The sequence below is a fragment of the Ammodytes marinus genome (assembly GCF_949987685.1).
Source record: "Ammodytes marinus genome assembly, chromosome: 5".
Classification (NCBI taxonomy): Eukaryota; Metazoa; Chordata; class Actinopteri; order Uranoscopiformes; family Ammodytidae; genus Ammodytes; species Ammodytes marinus.
Window position 1 is genome coordinate 4,220,135 of NC_137234.1, and position 15,509 is coordinate 4,235,643.

Here is a 15,509-nt window from a genome sequence, read left to right on the forward strand (position 1 = left end):
CTTAGCGTTTCTCTGGGAGTAGTAGGGAGTGTTTGCAGGGATGTTGGCATCATGTTGTAATTGAATTTGACTGTCAGCGCGGCTCTCAAAAGAGGCCCCAAACAAGCTTATTATGGAAACACTCTTCTGGGACCCTGTTGAAGTAAACCAAGGGCAAACATTTAGATTAACAAAAAAAAAAGTCAAATTGCATTAACAAGCCGCTGCATTCATTCTGGTGACTTCAATGTTTTACACATATTATTTGAATAGACAAATTCTTCTAAAATCTGTGAAAGAAAAAAAGTCTGAATATTTTAAATGATTTTACTGTCAACAAAACAAGAGCCAAGCAAATGTTTTTTTTCACATTTTTCTAAAACAATTAAATTAAATTAAGAAAGTTGGGCACGTTATGGACGTATTATAAAGTTAGATCTACCCTTAGAGGTGCACTAAGAGGTGGAGCAACACTGAAACAGGAGAGCTGCTGCAGCGTCACTTTACCTGAAATGAAAGTTAAAGTTTGTCTGAGCTTCAGCACAGCTGCAGTCAAGACACGTCTCTCTGTTTCTCTCTGAAGACAAACTCAACTGAATCCATCAGGTTTTTATCAACTAAACAGCAGAATCTCTGACAAACGCTGGTGAGTACACCGCCCGGAAATACTAAATATAGAAGTAAAAACTGAACAACAGAGACTGTACTCCGGCTAGAAGGAATGCAGTCACAGCTAACTTTTCTGACTTGTTTTTTTCCTGTATAATCTGTTTCTAATTGAAAAATCCATTTTGGTGATATTGATGTCTGTCTGTCAAATTAAGTGAATATCTCCCCACGATCCACTGCCTGTATGTATTGTGTGTGGGCTGAAAATAATTACAGTGTTAATACACACCCTAAGCTCTGTAAACTGGCATGGTACTAGTCAAGCCATGTGGCATGGCCCTTTCACGTTCGTGTTTAGACATGCCACAACTGCCGCCTGCCCAGGCAAGCGCCTTTTTCAGTAGGGTCCTTCATGCAAAACATTTGCGCAAGGCCACTATGATACCTCACTGCAGGCTTTCGCCCACATGAGTAGGGAGCTTAGCAGGCTCATGTCTTCTCTGACACTGACTCATCGTGAGGTGTGGCTGGCCCAGTCTCTTTTGGCTGAGCCGTGCAGAGCAGCCCTCTGTGCCCTCCCTCTGGACCCAGGGCGATGTTTGGGCCCACAGCACAGCAAACTCTTGAACGTAGCCTCCAAGTGATAGAGGCTAGAATGCATTTTTCCAGGGAGCATAGACACTGAGGGTGGACGGTCAGTATTCCCAACAAACCCCTCAGTGGCTGGCAAACTGAACCACAGACACCTGGGTTTTAGTCACAATATCACAGGGATACCAAACTCCAGTTCTGACACCAGCCCCCACCCTGCAGTATGACCCCCCCTCCACCCCCCGATATCTTTGACCCAGAGCCAAGAGATATCAAGCCTCCTAGAAAAAGGGCCAATCGAGGCTGTAAATCAAATGACACAGCTAGAGGGATTCATTCAGTTTATTTTCTGATCCCAAAAGGACAGTGGACTATGTCCAATATTGGAGTTAAGAAAGTTAAACCAGTTTCTGAAAATGTTATAATTTCACACGCTCCACGCTGTGCTACATGCTATCAGGGAGGGGAACTGGTTCATGTGCATCGACCTGGAAGATGCATACTTTCATGTGCTAATTGCACAACATCACAGGCAGTACCTGCACTTTGCTTTCAGAGGTCAAGCCTACCAGTTCAGAGTGCTGCCTTTAGGTCTGTCATTGGCACCACGGATATTTAGTAGTTTCTTTGTGTCGTTTATCTTTGCGCTTCCTCCAGATGTGGATAAATGGGCTCCATTTGGAACCAAAGTGGCACAGAAATGGTTAAGTTAAAGTGTTCCCTCAGTGTCTCCTTGCTTTGCAGCCATGGAGTTATACTGTTGTGTTCAAAATAATAGCAGTGTGTTTAAAAAAGTGAGGCAAGATCAAAATTTGTATCATAGCTTTTATTTCCAAACACGCAAATGCATTGGGGACATTGCACATTCTATTCCAAATCCAAATATGAAGAAACTTTTGTCAAATGTTTCTTCATCTTTACAGAAAGTGAAGAAAAAGGAATATTAGACTGTTCAAAAAAATAGCAGTGTCTGCATTTTTCTTTACAACTCAAACATTTACTGTATCAACTGAAAAATGCATGAAGATTTAGCTTTCCTATGAATCACTGAACCAGTGTTAATTTTGGCAGCAAATTCTGATTTAGTCTTAGTCTTTTGAATATCACACCATTTAGTCCAACAAGATTAACGTTATGGAGTGGCCAGCCCAATCCCTGGACCTTAATCCAATAGAAAACCTATGTGGTGACATAAAAAATGCTGTTTTTGAGGCAAAACCAAGAAATGCAGAGGAATTGTGGAATGCAGTCCAATCGTCCTGGGCTGAAACACCTGTTCACAGGTGCCATAAGTTGGTCGGCTCCCTGCAACACAGATGCTCAGAAACAGAGGTTATACAACTAAATATTAGTTCAGTGATTCATAGAAAAGCTAAATCTTCATGCATTTTTCAGTTGATAGAGTAAGTGTTTGAGTTGTAAAGAAAAATGCAGACACTGCTATTTTTTTGAACAGTCTAATATTCCTTTTTCTTCACTTTCTGTAAAGATGAAGAAACATTTGACGAATGTTTCTTCATATTTGGAGTTGGAATAGAATGTGCAGTGTCCCCAATGCATTTGCGTGTTTGGAAATAAAACCTATGATAAGGATTTTGATCTTTACTCAATTTTTTAAACACACTGATATTATTTTGAACACAACTGTACCTCTCCAGAGGGGTCTCCCATGGGCTTGGTTCCTTCCCATCGGAAAGCGGTGACTACAGATTCCTCACGCCTCGGATGGGGAAACGTGTGGCACATTGGCCAATAAGAGGGTTCCTGAGCCCACCGGAGAGGAGGGAGCACATTCACTGGTCAGAATTCTCTAGCCCATTCTTGACCAGAAGTCCTTGCGGATTCAGGACCTTCTTTGGGAGGGTGCATTTGGCATCGGAATCCGGACCGCCTGCAATCATGGGTTTGGCCTGTAGCAGTATCCACTAGATTGCAGTATGCACATAGTGGATACTGTTCACACAGTGCTGTAGTTAACATGGGGAGGTACCGAGCAGTGCTCGTGCCAATTATTCTGCAATTCTTAGTTACAATATTTGACCAAAAACCCTTCCTTCAACCCTAACCAGGCTATCTAGGCCCAAACCAGCGAGCATTGATTCCATACTTGTCAGACATGAATGCCTACGTCTATCACTAATATTGATGTTCTCAACGAATCATAATTCAAATTTTTTTCCCTTAGATTGTAAACATGTCTGCTGCCAGCTGTCTGCTGAATGAAGATCAGTTCCTCTGCTCCATCTGTCTGGATGTGTTCACTGATCCAGTCACCATCCCATGTGGACACAACTTCTGCAAAAACTGCATCACTGAACACTGGAATAGTAATGCCTTGTGTCGGTGTCCCAACTGTTCAAAGGTTTTCTCCACAAGACCTGAGCTGCTGGTCAACACCTTCATCTCTGAGATGGCTGCTCAGTTCAGAGCGTCAGCTCAACAGGAAGCCAGCAGCAGCAGCTCAGAGCAACAAGCTGCCACACCATTAGATGTTCCCTGTGACATCTGCACTGGAACCAAACTGAAGGCCCTGAAGTCCTGCCTGGTGTGTCTGGAATCCTACTGTGACACTCACCTGGAGCCTCATCTGACAAAGGCAGGCCTGAAAAGACATGAGCTGATCGACCCTGTGGAGAACCTGGAAGGCAGGATCTGTCCGAAGCACGATAAACCTCTGGAGCTGTTCTGTCAGACCGACCAGATGTGTGTCTGCATGCTCTGCACTATTTCAGACCACAAGACACATGCAGTTGTTCCTCTGAAAGAAGAATATAAAGTAAAGAAGGCCAAGCTGGGGAAGACAGAGGCTGAAGTTCAGCAGATGATCAAGAAGAGAAAACTGAAGATCCAGGAGATGAGACGCTCAGTGGAGCTCAGTAACGAAGGTGCAGACAGAGAGACAGCAGATGGTGTTCAGGTCTTCACCGCTCTGAAGGAATCTGTGGAGAGAAGCCAGGCCGAGCTCATCAACACCGTCAAACAGAAGCAGAGAGAGACAGAGAAACGGGCTAAAGGCTTGTAGTGGGAAATATTGCATATGACATATCTCTGAACTCATATATTGAAATGCTTACTTAACCATTGTTTTATATAGACTTATAAGTGTAATTGGATATACTGCATGTTTGTTTGTGACTGAAACTGAGATGTAGATTGCCCAAACCACCACTCGGACAGCCACGCCTATGTTTAACTTATTCACAATTACTCCTATTGTCCTATGCCCAAACTCCTCCCATGGTTAAGTAGGTACATTAGAACTGTCTGCCTCTCTACCTGTCTCCCCTTTCGAACCATTGTTAGACGCCTCCCCCCCTGGGGGGCAAATGTTCCTTAAATACATGGCGTTTTAAGGAAGAAGTCGTCACTTCTTGTAACATACTTACGTGTGTTGGAACCGGTGACCTCTCCGCGGAGAATTCTTGCTATTCTTGATTGAAAATAAACCTGATGCTATACACTATATCACCGTTTGCTTGACTTTTCTCACCACAGTAATTGGCGAGTTAATTCCAGGAAGGAGAACACCGGCAGAGGGTCCACGGGACCGGACAACAGCAAGCCCTTCCATTTCGGGACAGAGAGGACCTCTGTTGGCCGGCCCGTGGGGAACTCTGTCATCTCCTCCGAATCGGTATGTGAGAATATGTTTTGTTTTAAAGCAACAACAATTGGGTTAAAGGATTACTTCTAAGGACATCTCTGTAGGAATTTTTACACTACAGTCGGAGCGAAACTCTCCCGTTTAAATTTACTTGGTAGTGAGCATGAACTTTAATTAACCATTAATGTAATAAAGCTAGAACGCCAAAGTGAACAGCCACGAGTTAGCTTCGGCCCGGGTGCTGTGTGACTGTTAATGCATCTGAATGGCCTTCCGCCAAGCACTGGACTGGAATTGACGAATTAGTCTTATTTGTTCAAGTTGAACTGAGCAGGTTGAGAGGAAGGTTTTAGGTAGTTTAGTAATTGGTAATGTTACTTGTTCGGTTGACGGACCGGGACAAGCAGCTGGACAGTGCTTTCATTTGTACTAATTTTCTTTTCTCCAGCAGGTTTTAACTCCTTTAAAACTTTTCTGTGTTTTACAAAAAAAAAAAAAAAAAGAGAGAGAGAGATTTTAGTTTTCTTGGAAAGCCTGAATTATTAAACAGGTCCTTCTGGGAGATTAAACTAGAATTGTTAACCCTTTTACAGACCAAGATATTTGTGTTGGTGGGGCTTGTTTTCGATCAAATAGCAAGAATTTTGAAATTTCATAAGTGTTTTATTGTTTGTCTTTGTTTTTTGTATTGTCTTGTTGTTTTTCATTCTGTTTTGCTTTGTGTTAACTAGCCACGGTACCACAAGGAAAAGGTAAGAAAATTGTGGGCTTATTTCTGTGTTTATAACAATGGGGATGATTTTTAGCAAACGAGCCGAGTTAGTCACTCCAAATTCGCCTTGTATACAATATATGCGAACGAATTATGGGGATTCAGCTGTGACACAGATGCAAGATTGGCATCGCTTTGGTTTTCCAATAGGGGGTAGTTTTAGCGTCGCTCAGCTCAAGCTGCTGAAAGCACAGTTACAAGGAGCTGAAGAACAAAGTAGTCACAAACGGAAGTCTAAACGTTTCCGGGCCGACTGGCTGGCATTTACCCACTGGTCTGAAGAGGCTAATCGGCGGGCTAATAAGTGTCAGCCAGCCGTTGAAGATAAGATTAACTGTGTCTCCCAGTGCCTTAAACTACAGGACGATTTACATGATACAAGAAGCCCTGGCCCGCTCCGACGGACAGCGGCGGTATTGCCCGCAGGCCTCACACCAGCAGCACCGACCCACCCTGTCCCAACAGCGGTTGTCCCCACAATACAAGAAGCTCCGGCCCCAGTGCTTCCCTCGGCGGACGCACCCACAGAGTCGGCCGGCAACACCGTCACCATCAGCGTTGCCAACCCCAACCCACCGCCTTACGACAATGCATTGCCACTGTATCCTCTGGCACAGCTCCACCAAAGCGGAGGGCTAAAGCCCGGAAAAGAGCCCCCCATTGTGCCCGCTTCTCTTACACGCTCAGGTTTGTCATTCCAACCACAGCCGATTCAGCTTCCCCTGGTGAGTACAAATCCTTATTTTACCACTAACGCTGCTTGTGCCCTCCCCATGCTCCAGCCAGCACCAACGAGTCCTTTATCTACCTTGCCTTATCTGAACGAAGGACTGGTTACAGCATATGAAGCTCACTTACGTAACGCATATTTTAGCGGTATGCACAAAAGAAATGCTGATATGATTAAAAAGTTGTGTGTTTCATGGGTTAATGCAAAGATGCAGCTGATCGAGGACTACGCAGACCACGTGGAACAGTTTCTAATGCAGCAGGATGAGGAGACGTTGGAAGAGAAAGCAACGGCAAAGCACAAAGCTAGCCTCGAGGTGTCTTCAACCCTTGCAATGTTAGCAGAGGAACAACAAAGACATGCTTCGTCCCTCGCGATGTTTCAGGGCACGCCAAACGAGAGAGGGCGGGACCAAAATGGCCGCTTCAGACAAAATAAGAACTACAATTCAAACAACTACAAATCTCGTAATAACAAAGTTGTCCGCGATACTTGTTTCCATTGTAAGAAATCCGGGCACTGGAAGCGAGATTGCCCCATCCGTGGTGGTGACAATTGACTAGCGAAGGCTCCACAGGACGCTTCGAACCATTTACTTTTAGCATTCAGGCCTGTAGCCTTAGGATATTGAGGCATCATATGTCTTTTAGCTACCATTTAATTCCCTGTTCAGATGGCCTTGCCATTAACTTTGTCTAAAGCTAGCTGCCTATCTGTTTTAAATTCCTTTTTGAGTTTGGAGTTGTCCTGTTGAAGGGAACATTGTGCAAAGTCATTTTCTGTGGCTGACCTAGCCACACGCAAAAACAGGAGCCGGCCTTCGGGGCTGGTTGACGTGTTTTCACTTGATTTTGCTAGTGTGTGATTTCTTTCAGAGGCTTTTCCTGTGGGCTCTTTTGGCTCCATGTTCATTTCCGCTGCTCTCTCCAGCAGAGGAGCAGCGTCAAACACTCTTCCAGTTGGTAAGCGACGATTCCCTAGGTCACTGTTGTGAATGTCTGCTCTTCTATCTAGCCTAGCTTATGGATATGCCTCAGTCGAATGTAGGCTTTCAGGTTCGCTATTTTACCAATTTACTTTTAAACACTTTTGGGCCAACCAAGGTGGCCATTTTTACCTTCTGCTTAGAGTATTTCTCTTGTTATTATTCGTCTGCTATGGCCCACTTCCAAGGTGTGGTATCCTCCCTGTGTTTTGCTTAGTTCAACCATCTCATCATTTGCATCTTCCTTTTGTCTAATCCTCCGTCCTGACCATGGCCTTTTGTCTTGTGTTCACCATGTGTAAATTACTGGGATTGACTGTGTTTTCCCCCAATGTTTTCCTGACTTTGGGGACTTTTGCTAAACTTGCCTGATTTAATGCTGTTTTCTTCCCATCTCTAAAATAATTTGTTCTGTCTGTTTTTTTCAGTCTCCCTTCAGCACGACAGGGACACTGCCATCTAAGTTGACTCTGTTAACAAATGCCTTGATTACACCTCCTGTGTATACATGGATCCTCTGTAGCAAGAAGGCTACTCACATTTTTGCTGTCTTAGCTGGCCTAGCCTGTATACATGCATGTGTCACTTTTGCCACGTTTCTAGCATTAATTTTGGTTACATCTTGCCTCCTTTTAGAAAGGGGACTAGTTGATCTGCTTTAAAAACTACATTTCCTGGTTCAAGCCAACTCACTCATTTACATCTCTTTACACCCCGGATAAACATGCACAGTAACCTTTGGTCTTTTAAAATCACATTCTCTAGGTCCAGCCGACTTGCCCATTTTACTTCTCAAAAGCACAGACACCTATGCTTTTACATTTCTTAGCCTACTGAACATTTCAGCCACAGTTTGATGTAAATGCTCCCCCCCCCCCCAGGCATCTCTTTGGCTTTGTTTCACAGATGCACCGACACCTTTTGCACACCACACAAGCTATTGCCCTTGCCCACTGATAGCCCACTTACTGTATAGCAAATTCCCTCAAAGCTTTTCCTACATTGCATTCATTTGTACTAATTTTTCTTTTTCTCCAGCAGGTTTTAACTCCTTTGAAACTTTTCCTTTCTTGTGAACAAAGCATAAGGGCAGAGTTGGGCCTCAATTTTGGTTGTGTTTTGTTGACAGTGGAGAGTTCTGTGTTTAAAAAAAAAAAAAAAAAAAAAAAGAGAGAGAGATTTTAGTTTTCTTTGTTGCATTATTTTGTGATTTGTGTTCTGTGTTTTGCCTGCATATTGCTTCACAGCACATGTGAGACAGTGAGAGGGTTGTTGTTGTTGTTGTTGTTATAGTTTGGTTGAGTTTGAGGTGTTTTATGTGTCAGAACTGCAGAGTTCTGATCTCTGGTTTTGCCAAAAATCAGTCGGTTGGCTTGTTTTTCTTTCCTTTTCTCTCTCGGTGTTGTGTGTGACAACTCTGGCGTCTGCCTGACCATTAAACAAATTGGTCACCTTGCTGCCGGCATTTTTGAATGCCTGATTTTTGTATGTTTGTGTTTTTGTTGTTGTTTGGATTAACTCTGTACACTTGGGTGTGTATTTCAGTTTTCCTGTTGCGCGCAGCGATCGTTTAAGCTTTGCTTAAACTTGTTTCTTGTTTTGCTACTAACTTCATCTTTGCTTCCCGACTCTTGTAGGTGCTGATTATTTCCCTGGAAATATGCTTATCTCATTCTATTGCTATACCTGTTTTCTTTTATGTTTCTTTTTACTGTTTCTCACATTCTGTGGTTTTCCTAAATCCTAACACAACTCATTTTAACACAACTAACTTTGTAATTTGTTTTGTTTTATTTGCTGCACATTATCAACATGTTGCTGCAAACTTGTTGATGTTTCACCACAGTTTACATTGTTGGCCTTGCAGGTCCGATCGATGCGTCACAGTGAAAGCAGCAGTGTTTTCCCCTGTCCTGTCCTGTCTGGAAAAGCCTCCACTGTCCCATCCAGACCTGGAGCTTTGGTGGTTGACTCTGCTTCACGGCACCCGGCCTCAGAGCAAGGCCAAGTTGGCTACACGACTGGTGAAAGATGCACTATCACGACCAGCCACCACCCGAGGATCGGTTTTGTGGTCAAGGCTCCCAGACGAAGGTTCTGACTAAGCAAGCGATGGACGGGACCCTTTCATTTCCTCCTCGCCACCATGACGGCCGTAAAGGTTGCAGAAACGGACCACCTGGATCCATGCCAGACGGATCAAGCGGCAGCAACGACAAGACAGCAGCCCACCAGCCTGGACCAGACGACATCAGCGGGAAAAACCAGCCACGACGAAGAAGAGGACGGCCAAACCACCTCGCTCCATGGAGAGCCAGACGACGCCATACCTCACTTTGGGCATTAATCTTGATGTGCCTGGCCAACCCCCCCCCCCCCCCCCCCATCCAGATGTGAAACACAGCTTTCCTATTGTCTGTCTACCGGACCCTCATCTCCGTCCAGAGTGCACAGTGTGCGCCCTCCATGCTTTCAGACCTGATGGAAATGTCTACCCCCCCCCCTCCCCGCTCCACAACCCCCCCCCCCCTCCCTACCAACAACCCCAACCCCTCCCACTCCTCCGACTACGCAGCCACCACCCTGATGACTGGATTTGCCATCAGCTCCCCACATCCTCCACAGCTCCCCTATTCCCTACACCCTGGCAGATGACCTTAAGCGAAGGTTTGTCCTTATTTGGATGGCGATGAACTTGATTTTTGCCTCCAGTGGTGGCTTTTGCTGCTTGTCCGTGCCTTTTCTGCTACCCTTGGGGCTTTTTGAACTTTACAGGCATTCTAGGACTATTTTGCCTTATCGTCTTTTGGTTTCTGCTTTCTTTGTATCTTTGGCCTTAAACTTTTGTTTTGTTTCTTTTACACAGAAATTTGGTTTAATGTTTTCCTCAAACAACGCCTATCGAGGTTTTTTCCCATTGATCAAATTTCTCATTTTGTGTGTCCTGGGTTTATATTTTTTCCTTACGAGGTTTTTATAGTGGGAAATATTGCATATGACATATCTCTGAACTCATATATTGAAATGCTTACTTAACCATTGTTTTATATAGACTTATAAGTGTAATTGGATATACTGCATGTTTGTTTGTGACTGAAACTGAGATGTAGATTGCCCAAACCACCACTCGGACAGCCACGCCTATGTTTAACTTATTCACAATTACTCCTATTGTCCTATGCCCAAACTCCTCCCATGGTTAAGTAGGTACATTAGAACTGTCTGCCTCTCTACCTGTCTCCCCTTTCGAACCATTGTTAGACGCCTCCCCCCCTGGGGGGCAAATGTTCCTTAAATACATGGCGTTTTAAGGAAGAAGTCGTCACTTCTTGTAACATACTTACGTGTGTTGGAACCGGTGACCTCTCCGCGGAGAATTCTTGCTATTCTTGATTGAAAATAAACCTGATGCTATACACTATATCACCGTTTGCTTGACTTTTCTCACCACAGGCTTCATCAAAGAGCTGGAACAGGAAATCTCTGAGCTGGAGAAGAGAAGCATTGAGGTGAAGCAGCTCTCACAGTCTGAAGACCACCACCATCTTCTCCAAAACTTCCAGTACATAAAGGCTGCTCTGCCAACCACGGACTGGACAGAGATCAGCGTCCGTCCACCTTCATATGAAGGGACTGTGGTTAAAGCTGTGAATCAGCTGGAGGAGAAACTCAGTGAACAGATGAAGAAGCTGCTTGCTGAAGCCAAACTCAAGAAGTTCCAGCGGTACGCAGTGGACGTGACACTTGATCCTGATACAGCACATGATTCTCTCATCCTGTCCTATGATGGAAAAAAAGTTCACTGTGGTGAACTTACGAAGAATCTCCCAAACTATCGAGAGAGATTTGATAAATGCCCTAATGTCTTATCAGAACAGAGTTTCTCTTCAGGAAGATTGTATTACGAGGTTCAGGTTAAAGGGAAGACTGCGTGGGATTTAGGAGTGGCCACAGAGTCGATCAACAGGAAGGGAAATATCACACTGAGGCCTCAGAATGGTAGCTGGGCAATAATTCTAAGGAATGACGATGAGTACTATGCTTGTGCTGGCCCTTCAGTCCGTCTCTCTCTGAAGTCTCGGCCAGAGAAGATGGGGGTGTTTGTGGATTATGAGGAGGGTCTGGTCTCCTTTTATGATGTTGATACTTCAGCTCTTATCTACTCCTTCACTGGCTGCTCCTTCACTGAGGAACTCTACTCACTCTTTGGTCCCTGTACCAATGATGGTGGTAAAAACTCTTCCCCTCTGATCATCTCAACCTCTCCATCCCCAAAGTCCGCACTGTCTTTGGTCGCAGTGCCTTCCGGTTCGCTGCAGCCTTTGACTGGAACACCCTTCAAAACACCCTCAAACTTTCTGTTTTCACCTCTCTCTCTGTCTTCAAACTAAATCTGCAACAAATCATAGTTGACTCCTGCACCTGCTAGTAGCCCTTCTTGTCATACCCTATTGATTAACTGTTTATTTTATTGTATTGTATTATATTGAATTTTTTTAAGTGTATTTTATATATAAAAAAAAAAGGAATATAGGGGAAGGTGGGGTGAATTGTGCATTTTGGAAGTTGCAAAACCCCTTGTTTCTAGAAAACCGTGGAAGAAATTGGAAATGTGACCACATATTTAAGAAGAGCCATCCATTTGACTCATCCTGTAAAGAAGGGAGACACAAGGAATAAGATATAAGCACATTTAAGCTCAAAAAACTGTGTTTTGCCTTTCAAAGTAAAATTTCCATGATCAAGGTTTTTTGATTATTGTGTCTGAACAATTATAGACACGTTTGAAAACATTTGACACATGTTTTAGTGCTTTGGTATGCTACACTTTGAGTCTATATAGTTAGCACAATGTCAACCCTAAATTGCTGCATCATGCCTATTATCCAAAATTCTGGGGATGGGGTGATTTGTGCGCAAGGGCCTGGGTGAGTTATAAGTAAGTAAGTAAGTAAAATGTATTTAGAAAAGCACATTTATGACAGTTTGCACTGTCCAAAGTGCTGTACATAGTGCATTCAGTAGGTAAACAATGAAGGTACAATAACAATAACCAAAATAAAAGACGTAAAGCCCATACATCCACATAAACACAGATAGTAGTGCAGAGGTAAGATAGTTAATGGGGAGGAAACACCAGGGTGTACATATGGGTTTTGAGCCTTGATTTAAAGGCAGAAATGTAGGGGGAATCACATTTGTCAGGTGGCAGTTGGTTCCACAAGCACGGAGCAACTAGTGCAAAGTACATTTCTGAGAGTTGTGCCAGTGGCATGGCTGTATACGCTGGTCACCAAAAGAAAGTGATTGTCTACAGTAGCTCAGAAGAGAGTGACATCTCAATTCCACTTAACGACACCACTGATGATGGCCAGAAAGATGATGATGGTGACTTTGTCATTGGGGTGATTTGTGCGACAAGACAACTTTTTTTCCGAAAGCTATATTTCTTAAACAGTTTATTCCAGATCCAAAGTTTTTATTGCCAGGGATGCACAACATCCTGAAATATATGTACATATTTGAGTTGGAGACATAACTGTCAAGGCCTCACTTTAAAATCACTTTGAGTAAAAAGTTGAACAACTCACCCCACCTTCCCCTATATATATAACCTTGTTTTCACTTTTAGCACTCCCCTCCCTCTTCCCCTTCAGGCTGCATTTGAAAATAAGAATTTTGTTCTTAATTTGCTTGCCTGGGTAAATAAAGGTTAAAAAAAAAAAAATCTTCCCTCGTCATTGTCTGAGAATGCAATGGTGTAGCGGCTCTTCCCGAGTTCTTAACCATGCCACGCACTCAACTGAAGACATGTGGGGATAGAGCCTTTGCCACTTTGACACCCAAACACTGGAATGCTCTGTTAGTGTGGACTGTTTTAAGGGTCAATTGAAGACTCCATTGTTTAGGCTTTAGGCATCTGGGTAAGTTCTGTCTTTTATCTGTTGTGTTTTTGTTTTATTAATTTCATTCTTTGATGTATTTTTCTATGCTTTTATCTACTATGCACATTATAAAGCACTGTGTGACCCTATCTGTGAAAAGCACTATATACGTTTTTTTGTACTTACATACAATGGCGTTTTCAAAGGTCTGTGTTTTCCACAGTGTTGGTGTTGATGGGACGCCCAAATATCTAACTCCAATACACTTTGCTGATTGCCAAATTGTGTAACTAACAGTCAAATCTCTGGATTAAACGGGCAGATCTGATTCGACTGAGAAAATTCTGGCTCAGGGACAGCCGTCATATTTACAAGAATTCTGTAAATATATGCTTTGTTTTGTTTTTTATTCTTGTTGTGTTTTTTTCCACTCTCCTTTTGAATATACAATATCTTTGACTCAAACACAGGGGAAACATTTTGGAAATATTGAATATACTTTGCTACATGTTATGCTATTTTTAGATGCCTATTTTAACACATAAAAATAGCAATAACTAGAGTGTTTTCTTCTCAAATATTTGTTTTGCCTTACTAATTTTTTGTTCATTAAATGTGTAGTCAGTGATTCTGGAGAATGCTCTGTACACTGGTATGTAAACAATGGCTATATAAACAAAGGGCCTATTGTAGCTAGCAACATGCCCGTTTACAGAGTCTAGGCTGTGTATAAACAGTTGGGATTTTTTTCAGCCCCAACACAGTACGGAGAGCAAGCGGATCATGAGGAGAAATTCACAGATTTTGACAAAAAGTGATTTTGATAACAAGCATTCTCCAGAATCACTGACCGCCCCTTTAAGATAAATAACTGTTGTAGATTCTTATTCTTTTTTGCTCTATTACTTAAAAAGTGATACTTTGTTCCTGACTAATTTTGGATGTTAAAATTAAGAATCAATTAATATCCACAATAAAGACAAAGATCAGATGACTTACAATGCAATTTAAAAAACTTTATTATTTTTTTTAAAGATATTTTTTGGGCATTTTTATGCTTTATTGATAGTGTAGAGACAGAGTTGAAATGGGGCAGAGAGGGGAGTGACATGCAGAGAGCGACCGCGGGCTGGAATCGAACCCGGGTCCGCTGCTGGCCGAGGCCCATGGGGGGGACGCCCTACCAACTGAGCTAAGGGCGCCCCCGAATTTAAAAAACTTTTAAATAAAAAGAATGTCAGCTTTTTTAGTGTCAGTGTTTAGTTGTCATTTATTATGTTTATATGCACATGAATATCGTCATTTTGAATGTACATGGATAGATAATCTCTTTACGAATACATGTTATTTCAATGAAGAGTTTGCTAAAAGAAATATATAATAATGTTTGGGGGAAATCTTTTTTTTTACTTTTCCGAAGAATCCTGGTCATTTGTGCAGGTGTTATATCAAAGTTAAAATGAATAAAATCTGACAGAGAAAGACATACACGTGTACAGTAGTTTTTTCCTCTCCTAAAATTACAACTTTATTCTAGTAATATTGTCTAGTTTTCCCCTCATGGTGTTTCTTAAACTCACTTGTAGTCATGTTCCCATTTGGTGCTGTATAAATCTGGAGAACGGGATGACCCCAGTTTCAAATAGCTGCAGAACTGCATGATGTGTGAGTTTGGAAAAGGACACAAAAACTTAAATGGAAGTAGGATTGGTTTAAGTGTGATCTAAAACATTTGTCAAATAATGCATATTGTTTACTGTCATTTACAGGTCCCAAAATATAACCTTTCTGACAATTTCATATGGTCTAAGAAGTCCCTAATAGTTTTTTTTAAGTTGTTTGCTGAAAAAAAAACGTTTAGACCATGAATTGTAGCATGCCTCTATACCCTCATTTTCAGCCCATGTCATGTAAAGATTGTGGTTGCGTTCCGAATCGCATACTTTCTACTATATAGTATGTAGAAAAAAGATTTAGGATGTCCCGATTCTTATGGCCAGATTTAGGATGGTTAGAAGTACCCGGATGTCCTACTTCATGCGGCCAAGATTGTTAGTGTTGAAAAGTGCATCCTATTTGGGCGATTCTGACCCACAATCCAGTGCGCACGTGAAGTGACGTAACATCGACGAAGCCTCCATATGAAAACAAACGGGGATGCGACGGATATAAAAGCAAGAGGCAAGATCAAGGCGCAATGTTATGATGAAATAAGAGAGAAAAGTATGTCCCAATAGTATGCCTACTGCATCCTAACTAGATTCTTTTTATCGTCGGATGTAGTATGTAGAATAGAAAAAAGAAAGAGTTTGCGATTCGGAACGCAACCTATATGTTGAGTTGTGTTTGAGTTG

General features: G+C 42.6%; 2 protein-coding genes across 2 annotated transcripts in view; both read left to right on the forward strand.

The window, feature by feature from the left end:
• Window positions 1-15,509, forward strand: part of aass (aminoadipate-semialdehyde synthase) — a 519,315-nt gene that overhangs the window by 171,189 nt on the left and 332,617 nt on the right. The window lies entirely within an intron of this gene.
• LOC307250657 (E3 ubiquitin-protein ligase TRIM21-like) lies at window positions 535-11,935 on the forward strand. The gene is made up of 3 exons (XM_080027791.1): window positions 535-625; window positions 3,365-4,193; window positions 10,724-11,935. The coding sequence occupies exons 2-3, from the start codon at window positions 3,374-3,376 to the stop codon at window positions 11,659-11,661; spliced, it is 1,758 nt and encodes a 585-aa protein (XP_079883917.1). The 5' UTR covers window positions 535-625; window positions 3,365-3,373; the 3' UTR covers window positions 11,662-11,935.